The sequence below is a fragment of the Narcine bancroftii genome, chromosome 2, assembly GCF_036971445.1.
Source record: "Narcine bancroftii isolate sNarBan1 chromosome 2, sNarBan1.hap1, whole genome shotgun sequence".
Classification (NCBI taxonomy): Eukaryota; Metazoa; Chordata; class Chondrichthyes; order Torpediniformes; family Narcinidae; genus Narcine; species Narcine bancroftii.
This window is the reverse complement of record NC_091470.1, coordinates 113,824,273-113,847,787: the sequence shown is the minus strand read 5'-3', so window position 1 is coordinate 113,847,787 and position 23,515 is coordinate 113,824,273. Positions and strand designations below refer to the sequence as shown.

General features: G+C 37.5%; 1 protein-coding gene across 4 annotated transcripts in view; it reads left to right on the top strand.

Annotated features, from left to right (window-relative positions):
• The window catches only part of cdca2 (cell division cycle associated 2), a 47,166-nt gene extending 24,815 nt beyond the window's left edge, over positions 1-22,351 (top strand). For all 4 annotated transcript variants that reach the window (XM_069918032.1, XM_069918033.1, XM_069918034.1 and 1 more), the window contains 4 exons: positions 13,281-13,371; positions 15,027-15,745; positions 17,424-17,616; positions 19,687-22,351. In XM_069918032.1, coding sequence (XP_069774133.1) covers positions 13,281-13,371; positions 15,027-15,745; positions 17,424-17,616; positions 19,687-21,080 — 2,397 coding nt within the window. In that variant the 3' untranslated portion in view covers positions 21,081-22,351. The remainder of the gene's footprint in view (positions 1-13,280; positions 13,372-15,026; positions 15,746-17,423; positions 17,617-19,686) is intronic.
• Positions 22,352-23,515: the final 1,164 nt, after the last annotated feature.

Sequence of the window (23,515 nt, the reverse complement as noted above, 5' to 3'; positions counted from 1 at the left end):
TTCAGTATTTTGTAGTAGCAGCATAGTGCAACTTCTTCTTTGGCTTGGCTTCGCGGACGAAGATTTATGGAGGGGTAATGTCCACGTCAGCTGCAGGCTCGTTTGTGGCTGACAAGTCCAATGTGGGACAGGCAGACACGGTTGCAGCGGCTGCAGGGGAAAAATGGTTGGTTGGGGTTGGGTGTTGGGTTTTTCCTCCTTTGCCTTTTGTCAGTGAGGTGGGCTCTGCGGTCTTCTTCAAAGGAGGTTGCTGCCCGCCAAACTGTGAGGCGCCAAGATGCACGGTTTGAGGCGATATCAGCCCACTGGCGGTGGTCAATGTGGTAGGCACCAAGAGATTTCTTTAGGCAGTCCTTGTACCTTTTCTTTGGTGCACCTCTGTCACGGTGGCCAGTGGAGAGCTCGCCATATAACACGATCTTGGGAAGGCGATGGTCCTCCATTCTGGAGACGTGACCCACCCAGCGCAGCTGGATCTTCAGCAGCGTGGACTCGATGCTGTCGGCCTCTGCCATCTCGAGTACTTCGACGTTAGGGATGAAAGCGCTCCAATGGATGTTGAGGATGGAGCGGAGACAACGCTGGTGGAAGCGTTCTATAACTGGTGTTATAGTAAATGGCATATAGTAAAAATATAACTGGGACTTTTGATTGATCTGCATGAATTAAAGTTTTCATGTTACTTACCAGCATGAAATTATACATATTAAGGGAAAAAAATCAGTAATATTTCATTGCTTTATGTTCATCCACGTTGGATGAAATAGACAGCACAAATGCTGTTAGTCTTGACCTGCTGGTTGCATAAGGCATCTGAAAGATTCGTATTGTTACCTCTTACTTCTGCAACCTGCTCCTTTTTCTTGTTAGATAGAAAGGTAGAGCTCAGGCGGAACAACGTGAAAATCAGTTGTGGCAATGTCCCACAATAGTGAAGATAAACACTTCCTAGCATGTTGCCATTCTGTCTGTCACTGAGTTCACTCATGTCTCCCCTCTAATAATGACCAGAACTTGTTTGATTTGTTCACTGGCTCAAGGAAATGAGATTACTCATAAAATGGATCTGGTGGAAGTGGCAATGAGTCTTGTGTGAACGATTCTGAGGCCCTGTTTACTCGTCAACAAAATGTGAGCACAAAGTGTGAGATTAAGCACCGTGCGCCCAATATTTCTGAGATGACATTGTGGAGATGATTAAACTCAGCAACAAGGACTTGAGAAAGTGGGATGGGATTATTCCTTGATGTTTTTGTATCTCATCTAGCATTAATGTACAGCATTTGCAATAAACATTTATCTAGTTGTGTGTTTTTAAAAATGGTAAATATCTCAACTTTAGCAATTCTGTCTAATAAACCTCTTGGATGTGCTTTTGTTAAGACAAGCTGGAGTCTCTTTAGCCTTGGCCTACATATCACAAGTATGTGATTGTAACAGAAAACCAGTTGCTTGTAGTCTTGGTTACAACCTACTCCTCTTTAATACAAGAGAACATCATTAGATCTCTTGTCTGCAGGGAGAGCATGTGAGACACTTTGACAAATGCTGCCCATTATTTTCTGAACCTAAAAAAGAATAGCAAAAAAAAAGTCCTGAAGGATGTATCCTGAATTTCAACTGTCTTCTTGAAGGACATTTTCCAGCAACCATGTAGATTAATTTATTTGTTCTAATGCCTAATTAGTAAAATTAACTGTAAACATGAATAAAATGTTAAATGCAAATATTTCAAACTATGATTAATTTACTATTCATTTTTAATTACTCCATAACCATAGTTATGTGAAGGGAAAGTACCAGATGACAAAGTTGTCATTAACCAACCCATGTTTATTTCAGAGCTTTCACTTTCTCTTCTACATGAAAAACTATTCTTTGATCAATTTTTGTGAACACTTTCCTTTTACTTATCAGTATACCCATTGTTTTTCTGATTTGGATGTAAATTAAAGTATTTTGGTTTTTCTACTCTTGGAATTAAGCACACAATAAAATCCCAGCTGGGTAACATCCAGTTAATTTAACAAGCAGAAATTAGTTCAATCTTCCTTGTGGTTCGAGTACAATGTCAATCTCATAATCTTGACCCAAACCACCATCTCTAAGGAGGAAGTCAGGAAAACACAAACCAGTCCTCATTGAGGGGACAACAGTGAAGAGGGTGAAGAACTTCAATTCCTGGGTGTCAACTTCTTTGAGGATCTATCCTGGGGCCTCCATGTCGATGTAGTCACGAAGAAGGTTTGCCAGCATCTACACTTCATGAGTTTTAGGAGATGCAGTATAACACCAAAGACTCTTGGAAACTTCTACAGGTGTACCATGGAGGGCATTCTGTCTGTTGCATTACTGTCTGGTATGGAGGTGCCAATGCTCAGAACAAGAAAAAGCTCGAGGGTTGTTAACTTGGCCATTATCATCATGTGCATCAGTCTGCACTCCATTGAGGACACCTTTAGGAGGTGGTATCTTTAGAAAGCAGCCTCTATCCTCAAGGACCCCTACCACCTAGGCCACGTCTGTCCTCTTCACTCTGCTACCGTTTGGGGGGGGGGGGAAGGGGGTTAAAAAGTCGAGCACACAACGGCACAAGGTCAGCTTCTTCCTCTCTGCTGTCAGATTTCAGATTTATTGTCAGAATACTTGCATGACATCTCATGCAACCTTAAGATTCTTTTTCCTTCAGGCAAGGCAGAATTTAATGGTCGTGGGGGGGAGGGGGGGTGGGGGGGAAATCTGACAGCGTACACGTAAACACAAAGAAATGTAAACTGCAATACAGAGAGACAAAAATAAATCAATAAAGTGCAAAAGAATCCTTAAATAAGTCCTTGATTGAGTTTGTTTTTTTTAAATATTTTTCACACTGTGAACCATATCAACCAAAATACATTCAAACATTTCCCTCTTAAATATACACAGTGGCATTTTCTCCCCTTTTTACCCCCTACCTTCCCTCCCCCCTTCCCACCCCCCTCCAAAACCAATAAACATTCAACATATACGATCAAACCATTAAAAAAAATGTCATCACACAATGAAAGTAAACAAGAAAAATGTGTCATCTACTTTTACACACTGGATCAAGTCATTTTGTCTTATCATTTTAGGGGGTGGAGGACTGAGGCAAACCCTCTCTGTTGTGTTCCATGTACGGCTCCCAAATTTGTTCAAATAATGTGACTTTACTTTTTAAATTATGTTATTTTTTTCCAATGGAATACATTTATTCATTTCCATGTACCATTGCTGTATTCTCAGGCTCTCTTCTGATTTCCAAGTTGACATTATACATTTTTTTTGCTACAGCTAAGTCTATCATAATAAATCTTTTTTGTGCTTCATCCAGTTTGAGACCTAATTCTTTACTTATATTACTTAGAAGAAAGATCTCTGGATTTTTTGGGGTTTTTTTTGTGATTTTATTTAATACCTGATTTGGATCTTCCCAAAACTTTTTCACTTTCTCACATGCCCAAATTTCATGTATTTTTGTTCCCATTTCCTTACAGTGAAAACATCTATCTGAAAATGTTGGATCCCTTTTGTTTTTAACTTTTGGGGCGTGATATATAACCTGTGTAACCAATTATACTGTATCATGCATAACCTTGTGTTTATTATATTCTTCTTAGTTCCAGAACATAACTTTTTCCATGTTTCTTTTTTTTATCTTTGTTTCAATCTTTTTCCCACTTTTGTTTGGGTTTATAGCTTATTTCATCATTTTCCTTCTCTTGCAGCTTGATGTACATGTTCGTTATAAATCTTTTAATTATCATTGTGTTTGTAATCACATGTTCAAAGCTGCTTCCTTCTGGTAATCTCAGTTTGTTTCCCAATTTATCCTTTAAGTAGGTTTTCAGTTGATGGTATGCAAACATTGTACCATAAGTTATTCCATATTTGTACTTAATTTGTTCAAATGTGAATAAATTATTTCCCAAAAAACAATTTTCTATTCTTTTAATTCCTATTCTCTCCTATTCTCTAAAGGAAAGGTTATCTATTGTAAAAGGGATTGTCTGATTTTGCGTAAATAATAATTTTGGCATTTGGTCATTTTTTTTTCCTTTCTAAGTGAATCTTCTTCAATATATTGAGTAAATGATGCAATACTGGTGAGGTTTTGTATCGTACCAGCTTTTCATCCCACTTATAAAGTATATGTTCCGGTACCTTCTCCCCTATTTTATGTAGCTCTATCTTAGTCTAATCTGGTTTTTCCCTTATAAAAATCTGATAAATACCTTAATTGTGCTGCTCTATAATAATTTTTAAAGTTTGGTAACTGTAAACCAACTTGGTTGTACCTCTCTGTTAATTTATCTAACGCTATCCTTGGTTTCCCCCCTTTACATAAAAATTTCCTTATTATTCTCTTTAGTTCATTAAAGAATTTCTCTGTTAAGGGAATTGGTAACGATTGAAATAAGTATTGTATCCTTGGGAAGACATTCATTTTAATGCAATTTACCCACCCTATCAATGTTAGCGGTAATTCTTTCCAATGTTCTAAGTCTTCCTGTAATTTCTTTATTAGTGGCTAATAATTTAATTTGTACAAGTGGCTTAAGTTATTATCTAACCTAATAACTAGGTATCGGATTGCTTGTGTTTTCCATTTAAATGGTGATTCTTTTTTAAATTCTGTATAATCCACATTACTCATTGGCAATGCTTCACTTTTATTTGCGTTGATCTTGTACCCTGATATTTCTCCATATTCCTTCAATTTCTTATGTAGTTCTTTTATTGATATTTCTGGTTCTGTTAAGTATATTATGGTCATCTGCAAATAAACTGATTTTATACTCCTCCTTTATTTTTATCCCTTTTATTTTATTTTTTGTTCTTATCAGTTCTGCCAATGGTTCTATTGCTAAAGCGAACAGTGAGGGAGATAATGGACATTCCTGCCTAGTTGACCTACTTAATTTAAATTGGTTCGATACATATCCATTTACTGTTACTTTTGCCAATGGTCCATTATATAATGCTTTAATCCAATTAATATATTTTTCTGGTAGATTGAACCTCTGTAATACTTTGAATAAATAATTCCATTCTACCCTGTCAAAGGCTTTTTCTGCGTCTAAAGCTACAACCACTGTTGGCTTCTTATTTCCTTGAACTGCATGAATTTGATTAATAAATTTACAGACATTATCCGCTGTTCGTATTTTCTTAATAAATCGAGTTTGATCTGGTTTTACTATTTTTGGTACACTGTTGGCCAATCTGTTTGCTAATAATTTTGCTATTATCTTATAATCTGAATTAAGTAGAGGTATTGGTCTATATGATGCTGGTGTTAGTGGATTCTTCCCTGTCTTTGGTATTACTGTAATTATTGCTATCTTACATGAATCTGGCAAGTTTTGTGTTTCTTCTATCTAATTCCTCCTCTCCTGGAAGTAATGAACCAATAAATCTTTAAATGTTTTATAGAATTCTATTGGGAATCCATCCTCTCCAGGCGTTTTATTGTTCTGCAGATTTTTTTTATATATCCTGTACTTCCTCGATTTCAAATGGTTTCAAATGCTTTTCAGTTTGTTTTGTTCCTCTTCTTGCAATTTCAGCAGTTCAATTTTAGCTAAAAACTCGTCTATCTTATCATTTTTCCCCTCGTTCTCAGTTTGGTATAATTGCTCATAAAATTCCTTAAAGTTCTCATTAATCTCCATTGGATTATATGTAATTTGTTTGACCTTTTTCCTTGATGCAAATAGAGTTCTTTTAGCTTGTTCTTTTTTAAGTTGCCAGGCTAATATTTTGGTTTTCTCCTAGTTCATAATACTTTTCATATTTTCATTATGTTCTTTTCCATCTTGTACGTTTGTAATGTTTCGTAATTTTTTTGTCCGCCAATTCTCTTCTTTTTGTTATATCATCCCTTGTTGCTAGTTCCTTTTCTGTACTTACCATCTCCCTTTCCAACTGTTCTATTTCCAGATTGTAGTCCTTTTTCTTCTTAGTTACATAACTTATTATCTGCCCTCTAATGAAAGCTTACATTGCAACCCCTAATATAAATTTGTCTTTCACTGATTCCGTATTTATTTCAAAGTACATTTTAATTTGGCGTTCAATAAATTCTCTAAATTCCTGCCTTTTAAGTAGCATGGAGTTTAACCTCCATCTATATGTTCTTGGTGGGATGTCCTTCAGTTCTATTGCTATTAACGGGTGAATGATCAGATAGCAATCTAGCTTTATATTCAGTTTTCCTAACTCTCCCTTGAATATGGGCCAAAAACAAAAACATATCAATCCTTGAGTATGTTTTATGCATACTCGAATAATATGAGTATTCCTTCTCCCTTGGGTGCTTCCTCCTCCATATATCATTTCCTGCATTGATTTAACCATAAATTTGGCCAATTTATTCTTTTTGCTAGTCTTTTGTCCAGTTTTATCTAACATTAGATCCAAATTAAGGTTAAAATGCCCTCCTATCAATATATTCCCTTGCGTATCTACAATCTTCAAAAAAAATCTTGCATAAACTTTTGATCCTCTTCATTAGGTACATATATATTGATCAAATTCCAAAATTCTGAATATATCTAACACTTTATCATTACATACCTCCCTGCCGGATCTATTATTTCCTCCTCTATTTTGATTGGTACATTTTTATTAATTAATATAGCTACACCTCTAGCTTTTGAATTATATGATGCTGCCACTACGTGCCCTATCCAGTTTCGCTTTATTATGTTCACTTCAGTTAGATGCGTTTCCTGCACAAATGCTATATCTATTTTTCTTTTTTCAGGAAATTTAATAGCCTCCTTCATTTAATTTGGTTATGTATTCCATTAATATTTATAGTCATATAATTCAACATGGCCATCTCATACCTTGTTCACACCTCATTTCCGCTTCCTCACCACCACTATCCCCATTTTCAACTCTCAGTTTTCCCTTTTTAAACTCGATTAATGACAACACATTTAAAACATAAAATACTTCAACAACTCCCACATCCAATATTCCCTTAGCCCCAAATGTCGTTTCCCCCCTCCCCCCCACTCTCTGAGTTGCCCTTGCCGGGCAACTATAACTCCCCTCTTCATTTGAATTGCGATCCTACTCGCAAGCGTCAACTGATTTCACAGTGACGGTTATTCTCTCCCACCTAACCCCCCCCCCCAGAAAATACGTTTTTTTCCCACATATAACAAAGCTCACCCTCTTTTTTTTCCCCCTTCCTTTCTTCCCTTCTCTTTTTCTTTAGTTCTTACAAATATATTATTTTTACATCTTTATATGTATTTTATCGTCATTCTTGTTACATCTCTTCATCTCTCCTTCTGTTCTGCAGGTGTTCTGCAAATTCTCGTGCTTCCTCTGGATCCGAAAACAGTCTATTTTGCTCCCCAGGGATAAGTACTTTAAGCATCACTTGATATCTTAACATAAATTTATAACTTTTTTTCCATAGGATTGATTTTGCTGTATTAAACTCCATCCTCTTCTTTAAGAGTTCAAAATTTATGACTGGGTTTAAAAAAAATAAAAATAAAAAATTGACCCTTGTATTCCAATGGTTTTTTGTCTTTAATTTTATTCCTTGCCCTCTCCAGTATATTTTCTCTTGTCGTATATCTCAAAAATTTTACAAAAACGGATCTTGGTTTTTGTTGTGACTGTGGTTTCGGGGCTAGTGTTCTGTGTGCCCTTTCTATTTCCATTCCTTCCTGTATTTCTGTCATTCCCAGGACCTTTGGGATCCATTCTTTTATAAATTCCTTCATATCTGTGCCTTATTCATCTTCCTTTAGGCCCACTGTCTTTGTTGTTTCGCCCACTATAGTTTTCCATTATATCCATCTTCTGAGCTAACAACTCTTGTGACTCTTTAACTTTTTTATCACTTTCTTCCAATTTTCTTCTTCAGTCATTCACTTCCATTTCTATAGCCGTTTCTCATTTTTCCACATTTTCTAATCTTTTCCCTATTTCTGTCATGACCAGCTCTATTCTACTCACTTTTTCTTCTGCACTTTTCATTTCTCTAAATTCTAATGTCGACCATTCTTTTATTGCTCTCATTTGTTCTTGAATTTTAAAAAAAAATCTATATTTTGTCCATCTGTTTTACCTTCTGTTTCTCTGTGCATATCTTGGTCTCCTGTGTCTGTACCAGTGTTTGTGACTTCTTCTCCTCTTCCTTGTATCTGTGTCTCTTCTGACTTTCCTGATGAGTTGCATGTCTCACTTTGCTGGGCTTCTTCTTGCTTGGATTCTTGCTGTTGGTCCTCTTCTGGGTTACTCATCTGTTGGGCTGCTCTTCTTTCCTTTTACTCCCTTTCCTGTTGCTTTCCTCTTCCAGCTGAGAGCCCTGGTGTCGGGCATTCTTCAGCGGTTGCGTTGTGTTTGTCCGCTCCTCAGCTGAGACCCCTCCCATCGGTGTTCACCTTCTCCTTAGTAAGCGCACTGCGGTCCAGCGGTCAGGGGGGTCGCAACTCTGCGGGATCGTCACCAACCTTGGAGAACAGGCTCTCTTCTTCATGATGGCTCCCTGTTTCTTCATGTAGGTAAGGCCTTCTCCTTTCTCTTCCGGTGTCTTTTCTTTTTCTCTTTTTCCTGTTGTTTTCTTCCTTTTCTCCATAACTTTATCTTTTATTTGTTATGTTTTGTATTTCTTGAACTTTGTATTTTCTTCATTTTATTTCTTCTTTTCTGGAGAGGGCTGGTATTCCTCTACCAGCCACTACTCCATCACGTGACTCTGATTGAGTTTCTTGAGTCTGATGAAGGGGTAGTAGTTGTTCCTGAACCTGGTGGTGTGAGTCTTGTGTCACCTCTATCTCTTTCTTGATGGTCACAGCTCGAACAGAGTGTATGATATGGATCATTGATGATTAGTGTTGCTCTCTGATGGTAGTGCTCTCTGACATTAATGTTCCTTGTTGATATTCTTGATGGTGGGGAGGATTTTACCTGTGATATCCTGGGCTGTGTCCACTTCCTTTTGCAGGGCTTTATGCTTGGGTGCATTACTGTCCCTATACCAGACTGTGATGCAGCTGGTCAGCACACTTTTCACCACTCATCTGTAGAAATTTACCAGGGTTTCTGATCTCATGTCAAACCTCTGCCAATTCCTGAGGAAGTACAAGTCCTTTTTTCACTATTCCATCAGTGTGTTTGGTCTAGGAAAGATCCTCTGAGGTAGTGACTCCCAAGAACTTAGATTCCTGAACGAACAATGAACTACAGATGCTGCCTCACTTTGACTTTTTCTTGCATTATTTTTTATTTTTTGGTAAGGTGGTTTATAGAAATGTTTTCAGTGAGATGCTGCTGCGAAACAACGAATGACATATAATGACAATAAATTCAGATTCTGAAAATTAAAATACAGTAAAATCCATGCTATCTGAAATTGAAGCAACTGGCAACCTTAAGCAACAAAAAAACAAATCGGGGAAAATAAATACGAAAGTTTAAAATTAGTGCGCCTCACTGTTCTCCAGTCCAAAGTAAACAGTAAACTTGCTTATCTGGCATGTACTAATCCCCGTAGATATTGGGTTTTTCTAGTTTTTGAAATAAAAAGGACTTTGCTGGAAACATTGCAGGTCAGGTAGAATCTGTGGTGAAAGAAACGAAGTTACCATTACAGGCCAAAGAGCCTTCATTAGAACTGTTGAGCATTTCCAGCATTTTCTGTTTTTATTTCAATTTCTAGCACTTGTAATTTGATTTTTTTTTTCTGATTACAATATTTGGAACTGGTCTTGCCAGAACCTCACAACATCCCTCTGTTTATTATCTGTTAATTTTTATTCATGATATGGTTCACGTTCTATTCGCTCTGCTGACTGTCTGTTTGCTGTCGGTGAGTGATGTGCAATGATGTACTGCATTGTTTATGTTGCTTATTTTGTTTTAGTATTGCAATAGATTTTTGTTTGAACATTCCATATTTCAAACATACATTAGTCAGTTCAGTAATTCGTGCAGCGATCAGGAGTATTTCTCTCTGTTTAACTTTACAGTTTAAAAAAAAATATTTTATTAAAATATTAAACACCACAAACTACAGAAAATCAGATTGATTACAAAATGAAATGAATACTAATTTCAAGTAAAATACTTTAAAGAAGGTGCTAATTGTGACTTTAAAAAATTTTCTGTTTTTCAAGATTCACTGGAGAGTTGATCTATTTTTCCTTATTCAGAATCACTTGTTTCTGAACAATTTTTCATTCTTAATTTAACAGGATGTTGCTGTTAAAGTTTTCAGTGCCATTCTGTGTCCCAAGGAGTTTCCAGTTATTCTTCCCCCAGGAGTATGCTAATTGATGAAATCAATTAAAACTTTATTTTAAATTAGACTCCTTTTGGCCCGCGAGCCTGTGCCACTCAATTACACCCAATTGACCTGCACCCACGGTAAGTTTTTGAAGAGTGGGAGGAAACCAGAGCACCTGGAGGAAAACCATGCAGTCACAGGAGAGCATATAAACTCGTTACAGACAGTGCCAGATTAGAACACCGGTTGTTAGCGCTGTGATAGCATGGCACTCACCACTACGCTAACTGCCACCCCAATGCTTACCGTGCTGTCTGTTTAACCATCTGTTAAAGTTATCTCTTCTTGAGACTGACAGAATATTTAGGAATATTTTTGGGAGATAAATTGGTAAAATTAGAGTAGGCGACGTACATGCACACACTTTAAATCAGATCTTATTTGAAATACTGGAGATTTCATATCCACGGTGACTTTACAGAAATTGTGAAGAATGTTGATGGAAATTTCACAAATGGATGTTAATTGAACTATTGTCTTTAAAGTAAAGCACAGACACTGTCTCCTGATAGCTCTTTGACAGAGTGCACACAAGAGTCACTGATTGGTTTTTCTTGTTTACCTAAAAACAACAGATTGACCAAAATATGAACTATTGTTTGCTGGAGAAAGTCAGGGTTTTGCAAGAGAGAGAAGGACATGCTGCCTGGCAGTTTGAGTCTCAGAGAGAGACAGAAGGGAGTCTTTGACTGTGTGTGATACAGAAAGCTGTAAAAAGCCAGGAGAAGTTTGTTGGAACTGAAACAGAAGCTCCTGAGTGGCGGATAGCTGGAAGTGCTATCTGTCTGATGTTTCTCTTGGAATAAGCGGAACAGAAATAAACTCTGGTAGCCTGAACAGGTTATCATCTGGAAAATCCTGATGGGGCAAGTTTCATCAGTAAGACATTGAGATGACTAATGGTGGTATCTCAGTTGTGGAAATCCTGGAACAATACATCTCTCTCTGCAAACCTACAAGAATCTTCCTGAGCTGTAACCATTTACCTTTTGAGCACCAAAGCCTGGTGAACTTTATACATGTTAAATTCTGTGCACAATATAAGAATTGCCTGCAGCCAGAGAACTTGGAAAAATGAGAAGTGAGATTGAACTGTGAACCAAAGAACTTTCTTAAATTTACACACACATATACATGTGCGCTTAGAATTAGAAGGGGGTTAAGTTAGGTTAGTTAAGTTAATAGAGATAAGTTAAAGTTTGATTCTGTTTTCATGTTTAAAGATAATTAAAAGCAACTTTTTAAGTAACCATTTGTCATAGTGAATATCTATTGCTGCTGGGTTTTGGGGTCCTTTGGGCTCGAAACAAGACAAAAAGGATACTGCAGATGCTGGAATCTGGAAGAACAAACCATCTGCTGGAGGAACTATGGGTTGATCAGCATCAATGGAAGAAAATGACCTTTCAACATTTTGACAGAACCTTTCATCAACACTGAGAGTGTAGGGGGGAAATGGCCCCCTTTCAAAAAATCTGCACTCTGTCTTGATGGTGCTTGACCACCCCTCCAGCCAGAGTTCCTTCTTTATTCTTGTTGGTTGTTTTACATTCAGCAAAAGTGCAAACAGCCCCCAAATATATTTAAGGCAGAACTCTGTGTCGGTGTAACTGGGTCAATTTTACATTTCTATCTGAAACAAACATCACATGTTTCACTTGATTCATTGCATAATGTGGTCAACTGTGTAGACAAAAACAGATGAGATTAGTTAGTAGATTTTGGAACCATCTAACTAAAATTTCAGTATCCCAAGTGTATAGAAGCATTTAACCTTCATCATAAATCAATGATCATTTGTATGAAATTTTAAAAAAAAATGTAATCCACTACTATTTTGTGGGGTGAGGATATTGTCATAATATTCCAAGTTCTCACTTTTGCAAGTTTGTACTTTCAGTTCTATTTGTGTCTCTGATCAATGGATTCATTTTTTCCTTTTTAAACATTCAAGTTGAATAACAATCTTCAATATGAATAAACTGCAGATGCTTTACATCTGAAATAAAAATAGAAAAATGCTGGAACACTCAGCTGGTCAGAAAGCAGCTGTTAAATGAGAAATAATTAATATTTCAGGTTGAATACCATAATTAGAATTAGGGAGGAATGGTTGGTATCATGGCAGAGTCACAGAATGATTAAAGAGACCAGGTAAGAGGATTTTTTCGGGGGGTGGGGGGTGGTGAAGAGAGAAGGGGTGGTAGAGAGAAAGCAAGCAAAGGGTGAATAAAAGCTGCAAAGTACAGGTTGGTGCTTTTGCTGAACTCAAAAGAAGAATGCTGGCAATACTCAGCAGATCAGACAGTAATCAGCACCAAAGTGGTGGAATTCCTGAGGAAGGGCTCAGGCCTGAAATGTTGATGCCTTTTACTTCCTATGGATTCTCCATTTTTCCAGCACTTTTGTACATTGCCCTAGATCCCAGTATCTGCATATTTTCTTGTTTAATGCAGATCAGGCAGAGTACCGAAAGAGAAAAACAGCTTTTTTGGGGGCAATATTACACTGGAACTGGCTAGTATGATGCAAATTTTATAAAATGTGGGTTATTTGAAATTGATGAATTTGGTGTTACTCAGATGGAAGGCTGTATCTCTTTATGATGGAACCATTGCAGAAGGCTATAGAGTGGGATGGAGGGACAAGTGATTGCTCAAAGTTGTCTGCAGACTGAGCAGAAGTGGTGTATTGCAAAAATATGTAAGATCTTGGTTTAGTATTCTGTTTGCAATACATCTTGCTTAACAGTGCAATAATTACATTGAAGTATTCTGAAATGCTTGTACTCTTCCATCTTTCAATGACTATTAAACTTTTAAGTCAATATATATATTCTGGTTTATATTATGCATATTTTGTCCACAGTTGCTAAGTGCCCAACAATGTTTTTGAATGTACACAATCAGTAAAAAGATATGTCAATGTAACTTTTTCACATCAGAACACTTCCAGTGATGTGACTTGCAATGGAAGCTTCCCTGTGAATGACCATGGTGACAGTGTCTCAATTAAACTGCAAACACAGTTTGAAGGTAAGTAAAATCTGTTTAAATCTTTTTTTTTATGACTAATTTCTCTGGGACTTCTGATGCATAACTAGCAACTTTGTTTCATTACAGAGGTTTTGTAAGAACAATGTGAGCATCCAAAATCCAGAGAAATTACAGCAAGTCTAGATTATAGGTCAGATCTACAACACTTTATAGATTAACCCATTAACCTCATGTTTGTAAGGCAATGTAAAAATGTTGATTCTACTCATACAGGTATACTTGCTTTATTCAGTATGTTATCATAGGAAAAATTCTTCATGAACATGTATGTAGGATGAGAGAGTGAATTTAGAATATGTGCATTTTATGCAGCGGTAATAATAGCATAGGTTTGCTTTGTCAAATAGTTATTCCTACATTTTGATTTCTTCTTCTTTGGCTTGGCTTCATGGACGAAGGTTTATGGAGGGGTATGTCCACGTCTGCTGCAGGCTCGTTGGTGACTGACAAGTCCGATGCGGGACAGGCTGGCACGGTTGCAGCAGTTGCAAGGGAAAATTGGTTGGGTGTTGGGTTTTTCCTCCTTTGTCTTTTGTCAGTGAGGTGGGCTCTGCTGTCTTCTTCAAAGGAGGTTGCTGCCCGCCGACCTGTGAGGTGCCAAGATGCACGGTTGGAGGCGATATCAGTCCACTGGCGGTGGTCAATGTGGCAGGTACCAAGAGATTTCTTTAAGCAGTCCTTGTACCTCTTCTTTGGTGCACCTCTGTCTCAGTGGCCAGTGGAGATCTCGCCATGTAACACGATGATGCTATTATTTAGACTTTGCTTGCCTAAGTAAGAAAAATAATTTCCAAGGTAGCTTTGAAAATAGTTGAATGCTGACGATTTAAAATATATGGAGGACAGGTAAAATGTTGAAATGGTGGGACAAAATCTACAGCTGGGTTTAGTAATGATATCTAACATGGAGTGGAATGAATGAGGAAAGGTGGCCTGGTTAACTGCAGTGTGCAATCTGGATGGTTGAGGAGAATAAAGTTTTCATGGTGGAGGGAAGGAAAGAAATGACATCCTGGGGAAACTAAGCAGTTTGGTTCTGGGCGCATTACTAGAGGCAATGCAAATAGAGTTCCATGTTGGAATTCTATGTTCATTGTAAAGAGCCTAGGATATTTTATGAACTGAAATGTTGGCTTTCTAGTATTAAAGAATATTTCCATAATTTTTGGGAACTGAAATGTGCCACAGTATATTCAGCTGCAATCACTTTAACATATAAGTAGCCAACACTTTAACTGCTCTAGTGACCACATGGCATGGTGCAAAGCTAGTCACATTAGTAAACTTGATTTGCTTTCTAAATTTATACTGTTGATCTCATCCAGGGCATCAGTTGAGTTGTCACACTTATTTTTAGGGCCCCAGGTTATGTTTTTTCTTTATTCGTGTGACCTCTGCTATAAAGAGATCTAGGGGAAATATTAATAAAACTGACATACGTGCCTAGAGATGTAAATAATTATAAATCCTGTACTCCCTAGTAATTTTAACAATCAATGGTTACCCGAATGTTCTTGTAAATGCAACTAATTGCTAGTTCAAGAACAGTAAAAAAAAAATCATCCAGCACTAGGGGAAACATTGAAGCAAAGGGAACAAAATATGTCATTTTGTATGTACTTTTTAAAAACTAGATGACCTGGAACTTGGTGCTGCTGGAACACATAATGTTGATGAAGATATATGTCACCCAGTACCCAGCAATTTTGAATCTGTACGTCCACTGTCAGAATATAAACTTGAACTGGATAATCGGAAGAGTTGTAAAAAAAATAATGAATATACTTGTGTGGGTTTGTCAACAATAGTTCCAGAGCTAAGCAAAGCTCTCCCACTTACAATCAATTCCTCTGGGTCCCATGGGGAAAGAAGCAATGCGAGAAAGGACAACATTGTCTGCAGAAATCTGACCAAAAAGAAAACTAATTCTAGTAGCAAGAAGTTGTCACAAATAAAACCAGAGCTTGGCAAAAAGTTTGCTGAAGTTAATGATTTTAAATCTTCTGAAATGGAAACAGAATTAGAAGTGGAATCCAATACAAAACGTATGCCTTGTATACTCAATGAAATGTCAAAAAGCAGTAATGGATTTCTTCATCAAAAGAACACTGATCTCTCTAGCCATGACAGGGGACAGGCCAATGTTCGGTATCTGTCCAGTGAGAGAAATGAAACAGAAGACAAAGAGGCATGCAGTGAAATGCTCAATGCTGAAGTAAGCTCTAATTCAAGTAAGAAACCAAAGGAAGAGCTGAAAACTACAAATTGGGAACAAGAGCCCAAGAAAGAAGAACCACGCAGGTCGACTCGGATCAAGAATAATGTAAAGAATATTTTGAACGGCTCATCTACAGTAAGAACTGTTTTTTTCCATTAAAAAAAAAACAATTACATTGTCTTTTATAAATAAGCTTTGATTGATTGTAAATTGCATTTTGATTTAGGAGAAGACAATAGTGGAATTTTAACTTATTCATTTAATATAAATCAGTATAAATGATATTGATTTTGTTGGGTATTTCCAAAATATGTAAAATATCTCATTGATTTGGAGGCCTTAGAAGACTATTCCAATCTGGTGAATTGATACTTCATCATAATAGCTATAACTTCATGACGACTTCCTGTATTTCTGCAGCTATTCAATCTCTGCTAAGCAATAGAACATGAAGTTACTCAAACAAAAAGAAAAATAAAAGAAACTGAAGAATAAAGCAGAAGTAGATCGTTTGAATTCTTGTTCCTACTCGACCCATTTTCTTCCATATCTCTTGATTTTTTGCACATGAGGAGAAATAGAGCCTATTTATCAAAGCCAAGAAAGTAGAGAGGCCTCTGAAGATGCTTTGGTTGGCACATAGCCAAGAGAAGTTTGAGGAATAATTTATGGAAGGAATGGCGGGGGAGGGAAGGATTTGAGTTGGAGATGGGATGTACTGAGAATAAGAAGTTGTCATAAACTGTGGATGTATTCATGAGATGGGCTGGGAGGGATGTCATTATTTTAAAAGATAAAAGAGATAGAACAAAATTTGGTTCTGCAAGTGTGGGGGGTGGGGGGGGGGGAGTACTAATACTGTAGGAAAGTTTGGGCTCTGGACTGTGCAAGTGGTAAATGAGTTGTTGACATAGTGAGAATGATCAGTAATGTAGAACTTGTATTTATAGTGGAAAAACATCCCAAGGAACTTCAGGACTAATATCAGTCATGATTTGATATTGACGCACATAAGATATAGGAACAGGTGACCTAATTTTTGGACAGGTGATTACTTTTTGAGCATCTTAAAAGGCAACATGGACATGTGAAGGCCTTTCAGTCCATGGAGCTCAGACAGGTAATAACATGGCAACCAGAGGAAAGGCAAATGAAACTGGGCAAGCGGCCAAAATTGGAGGAATTCTCAGAGGTTTGCAAAGCTGGGAAAGTTGTAGTGAATAGGAAAAGTCTACAGAGGACTTTGAGCAGAGGGTTGAGACTTAAAAGTTGAAACAAAATAACCATTTGTATAGGGCATTGGATATTCTCAGAGTAGCCCAAAATACACGATCAATGAATGATATTTTTGAACTATAGTCATGTTAAATGAAACCTTGTTAGTAGTTTGCATGTAGTAAGATCCTGCAAGAAAGTGTTTGTTGTTGGAGGAATGGATATTAAGCAGAACACTAGAAGTGCTTTCTTGTTCTCTGTTTACTACAGGATCTCTCAATTAAACCTGGACCAAGAGAAGGGGATTCAGTTAAATATTTCATGCTGTAGACATCCCTCTTGTAATGCTTTTGTCTTTCAGTGTTGTTACTTGTTAATCTATAGTCATGCAGTTAAGTGGTCCTCAAGCTTTTAATCCTTTGGATGCTGATCTTGTGTCAAGCCTAATCTTGAACATCATTAGCTAAAATATTACATTACTGTCAATATATTGTCAATAAATCTCGTGCCTCAGTACAAGTTTGATGTTGTGCATCACTATGCTCCTCCATATGGTAAAAGGAGGAGAATAAAAATGATGTGAAAAAATGTTTTGCAGGCCACGAAAAGGAAATTTAGGCCAAAGTTGAAAAAGGACATTTATGGAAAACGTGAATATGCATCGAGGGAGCCGGTACTGAGCCCAATTGCAGAGGTTATGGATATCTGGTCTGAAGCAACAGATTTGCCTGACAGTGATGCAGTGTTGAAGTGTGAACCTTCAAGAAGAACCAGTCTGATTTATCCTGAGGGTAAGTAACATTTTATGAAATTGAAGATTGCCCCTCTCAACTAAAGCAAGAAGGTACAGTGGTAAAAGGCTCTATGTTGAAGTATCCTTTTGTGTTGAAAAATCATTCTCATACACTTAGAGGACCTTCCATATTTTCAATTGGATTTATCTTTTGACTAGATTGATCAAATGACATAAATGAAGTGTTTGTCCGACAGAGCAGTTTATCGGGACAATTTTGAGCAAGATTACTTGTAGCCCTTGTACTTGATAAATGTATACTTCCAGTTGCAGTCTGGGCAACTCTGGAACGGTGCCCAGACGGCCTTGTTTTACATACCCTGCTGTTTTTAATGGGAGCACTTTTCTGTATTTGAAATCCTAAAAGCAGGGAAAGCCTAGGATTGAAACTTTTTGCTTCAAATGATTCCCCTTTTACCACTTTAATACAAGAAGTGAAAATGAAAGTAATTTCTCAATGTCATGATTCTATGAGGCACAACAATTCCCTTTGTAATTTGGCTGCTTGAAGGATTTAACTGTGGTCAACACAGTTGGGTGGCTGGAAGTCTGTGTCACTAGCTTGTCTGCCATTTTGACCAACATGGGGCTTGTTTTTCAGGAAATCACAAATTAGTATCAGAAGTTATTTTTTTAAGCTTTGAACTATTTCGAAGATTGCAATAGCAACATTTTTAAATTACATTTGTCAAACTAAATGGCGCAAGATTTTTCTCAGTGGTAGAAGGGTGATATATGTCTCATGTTTTTTTTTTAAAAAAAAAACTGTCTTAATCGGTATATGCCATAAAACTAACAACTTCATGCTTTGACACTCAATTTATTGAGTTAGTTGATTGCAATTGTGGGGAACTAAAATTAGATTCATTGCTTTGGTTCAGGAAAGCACAGCCTAGATTCAGGTAATGATCTAGCTTCTGTAGCTTGTGGAAAGTGTTTGAGGAAACCTCAAAACACTAAAGATTTTGAATAGAAGTTCTGTAAATTTGTTTATAGACTGATTTCATTTGGCTGTAGGCAGTTTTTCAACATTAAAGGCACTCTATGAATATAAATTGAGGATGGACAAATGTTTAGTAAATTAAAAAATGTACGGTTATTAGAAATGATGACATCTCTGTTCACTGTTTCTATCCATTTTTACATTAGTCATATTTAACTTTAAGTCAATGCTGCAGGATGGAGATTGAAAACTTGGCTGAATGGTGCACCAACTACAGCCTTACACCCAATGTCACCAAAACCAAGGAGCTGGTTATTGACTTCTAGATGGTAAAAGCAGAGGTGTACAATTCAATGATCATTGAGGGATCAGTGGTGGAGAGGGTGAGCAAAGTTAAGATTTTGGTCATCACCATCTTCGAGGATCTTCCCTAGACCCAACAAGCTAATGACATCATGAAGAAAACATCTCAATGCCTACTTCCTCAGGTGTTTGTAGATAATTGGTGTGACACCAGAAATCCTGGCAAATTTCTACAGATGTGTGGTTGAAAGTGTGTTGACCGGCTGCATTACCGTCTGGTACTGGGACACCAATATCCTAAGTGAAAATCCCAGCAAAAGGTAGTGGACACAGCCCAGGACATCACAGGCAAAACCCTCCCCACTATCGAGAACATCTCGAGGATGTGCTGCTGTCAGAGAGCAGTAGCAGCAGTCATCAAGGATCTGCATCATCCACTACATGCTCTGTTCTCTGCTACCATCAGGAAAGAAGTATAGGTGCCACAAGACTAATGTCACCAGGTTCTGGAACAGCTGCTACCCCTCCACTATCACATTCCTTAATGATAAATTCAGACTTATTTAAGGACTCTTACTTTTGCACTTTTTTGATTTTTTTTTTCTTCTTCCCCCCCCCCCAGTATTGCAGTCAGGCTGTTTTTGTTTAAATCTATCTTGTACAGTTTTTTCGCACCACCAATAAGTGGTTATTCTGCCTTGCCCACAGGAGAAAGAATCTCGGGGATGTTTGTGATGTCATGTATGTACTCTGACAATAAATCTGAACTTTGAACTAAATAGTTCCAAAGCATTAACTAACTGTTTTGTTGCATCCAAACAGGTGATATTGGAAGGGAAGGGAGGTGCAGCATGTCAAAGGCTGTGTGCCTTGCCAAAGAAGGGGCTACTGCTTGTTCTCTCAGCAAGACTGTTGGGCAAAAAAAGCGAGGACAAAGACCAAGAAAGAGAGCAATACCCTGCTTTGAGGAGGAGCAGAATATCCTGTCAGATGCCAGAAATGAAACTCAGGAAGGGAATGCAGAAGGTCATTGGCTTGTGGTCAAGAACTCAAATCATTTGAATTACAGCCTTGAAAGTGATGATGGTCAATCACCCCCTTTATTTGAAAATAAAAAGGACATGACATTTGAGGCGAATGTGTTGAAAAATTCAATGGATGTTGCTGAAGATGGTTCACTTACAGTCACAAGAAGAAAATTATCAATAAAGATCAAAAGCAGTCCTTTTTCTAAAGTGCCTGATCAGGCAAGTAGTAAACAAGAAATAACAGGTGAGCAAAGCCCATCGGAAGGACAGTGTGCAATGGAAACTGGACATGAAAAATATTCTGAGGGAGTTCATGCTGTTGATTACATTGGTGTAAGTTCTTTTGTGGAATCTGCAACGAATATTGTTAAAGGCTTTAATGACGGAGAAGACCAAACTGACCCAAGCGAAACAGAGAAATCATCTTCTGGCAGTGTATCTGAAAAGTCTCGATTCTTGAGAAGTGAACCAATGACCAACGCCCTTGAAGAAAAATTTGTCGTCTCACCTCCAGACGTTTGGGAAGTATTTCGAAGTATACCCAGCCCCAGAAAAAGCAAGTTCTTCAGTGCAAATGATTTGCCATATGTGTTGGAATCAGACCAGTTCCAGAAGGTTAACAGACATTGTGTGGTTGATGTGGGAAATGAAAATGCAAAGCAAGATGAGGACCTTTCAGTACGAGAGAAAAGAAAACCATTTTTATCCAATCAAAAAATGCTTATTGATGAGGCAAATGAACCCCAAGAAAAAAGCAGTTGTGAATCTCTGCTGTTTAGTTTTGGCCATCCATATTTATTTGGGGAAATGAACACTAATATATTTGAGACAGCTGATCAGCTTGAAACCAACCCAAAGTGTTCAGATGGCTGTCTTCAAAATGTTCAATCTAGAAAGAAGGTGAGACGTAGTACCCGACTGTCTGGCTGCATGAATAAGGCTGGACTGACTTGGATAGATTCAGCCAACCCTGAACGTTTGGAGAAGAGAAGCAAGGGGGTGAGATTGAGTAGAAGATCATTTGGTCTTGTTGAGTCAGAGAATAAATTGTCATTTGCAGAAAAAGTTCAGTGCAAGGCTGCATCACAAGCAAGAATAAGGATGCTCCGTCGAAGGTCAATATCCTGTAGCAGAGAGAAAGCCTTTGAATTGGAAGAACCTTCCCGGAAAAGCATTATATTGGACTAGGGTTATTCTCAAGAACAGCATAGATACTTTAGTTCATCTAAAATAGTTCTTTTTATTTGGGAACTGTGTTAAATGTGTGAAATGTTTCTATTGTGCCTGCATGAAAAGTAGTGTAATTATACATTTGTTGTGCCTGAAGCCAGTATAACCATTAATGTGAAGTACTCATGGCCTTGTGTATGCAATATAAGTGGAAAAAATTTAAGGGGTGAATTCTGAACCGTGCAGACTATCTTAAGCTACACTTCCACACCCGAATGCAGTTTCATTGGCCACAGCCCATTTGTAGATCAATGTGGTGATTTCAAAAGATGCTGAAGCAATGCAAGTCTGTGATTGAGCTGAAAATTAAACTTGTATGAAGTAATTTTTGTTAATTGCTCTTGACCATTACTACAGCGATGAAGCAATAACTGAAATGTGTCAAAATATGCAGGTTAATTTGTTCGTTGCTGGTTGGGACAGTTGTATATTTAGCTTCCCTGAAGGCACTGACTCATGTTCTGTTTAATTTGAACACCCAATAGTATCTTATTTAACTAACTATTCCTAATGTCTGAGCCTAACATGTGTGATAGCAGGTTAATTAGAGAAGGAAAATGCAATCTAGATTTGCTTCTCATTCAAACTTGAAGAAAAATTTTGAACTGTAGATACAGGTTAGAAACAGGAGCCTTGGAGGACTTTTTTTCTAGTGCCCCTTGCTCAACTAGTGGTCATCTTTAATAGCTGTCTCTCTAGACTAGGAGAGGAGAACTAATGACAAAAAGGAATTGAATCAAATCTGTTATGATCCACACAGCCAAGTTTTATACAAAGCATTGACTTTGGGCACAAGGCCATTGGGGAGTTATTAATTTGAATGTACAATCTAATGTTGTTATCCAATTTCAAGTCAATTATAATTCTTTGGCTCCCTGTAAGGAAGTGAAGAAATGAGTGAACTGAGTGAAACAAGACTATTTTGATAGGAATTTCTTTGACTAAATTTGGAACAACCTGAAGTGATACCCAACTTGGTTATGTAGAAGAGTTCTTCATGACTTCTTTGGTGAAAGATGTAGCAGATGCTGACTTTCAACAATGGTAAATCGACAACTATATAATCAAAATCTAAAGATATTTAAGTTTGTCCATAGAGTACAACAACTTTTGGATGTGTTTTCTGTTGCAGAATAAGATGATTTTGCTTTGTGTGAGTGAACCACTTTTGCCTGCTCTTGTCATTTAAAGAAAAATCAGTTATCATTCAAATAAATGGGCATCATTGATTATTTGTCTGCCTCATTATTATTTGCCATTGCAGTATTCAGATACCACTAAAGATTTCTGCCAGTAATCTGACCCAAATATGAAGCAGGTAAGCTTTTGCATATATTACCAAATCTGTTGACTGAAACAAAAGTGCCTGGATGATTTTATTTTGGTACTTGTGCTGGTCCAAATTTGTTGCTCCAGTCATCACCTGTGTGTGTAACCAAGCCTCTGTTGTATACATGAGAAAATGTGAAATTGAGTATTTCTTGGGGTGCCAATCTATAACCAGTAGCAGAAGGACTGGATTAAGGAGATGTGAAAAACAAAAAAAAAACTAGACTGCTTTGTTTGGTAAAAGAATGTTGAGGCAAAAGATTTCAGGTAGAATCTTCACCTTAAATTTTGAGGATCATGTTTACCTTGAGATGACTTTTTAAACTGAGTCATTCAAAGATGTATTTTAGATTGAAAGAAGAATCCCAATATTTTGTACCTTGACTGATATTCTTGGCAAATGCTATCAAAATTGACTGGTTTCAATTCTGGGGGCAAAACAGCTGTTTGTATTATCTCCAAGATAATGAACCTTGCAAATTAAATATAACCTTGCTTTTACAGCATTTAAACTGGCTACCAGCTCAATAGATGTTTACGCTTCACAAGCCTCCATCAATGTATCCTATTGCTTAACTCTCAGATTTAAATTTGGGCATAGGTCATTTTGGTCCACAAGCCCAAGCTGCCCAATTTACACCCAATTAACCCACACTTCTTGGTATGTTTCAAATGGTGGGAGAAAACTGGAGCCCCTGGGGAAACCCACACAGACATGAGGAGTACATACAAAATGCTTAGACAACATGGGATTTGAACCCTGGTCCCGAACACTGGACACTCTCGAGCTCTCCAATACATTAATTCTGGTCATCTTCACCATTCCTTCTGGCACATTCCCATTATAGGCACATCTGGATAAGCAACAGATTTGTTAGTACAGGTCGAGTACCCTTTATCTGAAGTTCTGAGAATCAAAAACCAAACTTTTTAGCACTGACATTTCACAAGTTGAAAAAAAATCACCACCTGCCTTGCCCACGTGGAGCTCTGATGCTCTGTTGGTGTCAGTTTGGTAACAGCAGAGCTCTGTGGTACAAAACAAAATCTTTGCTTCTGGGCCG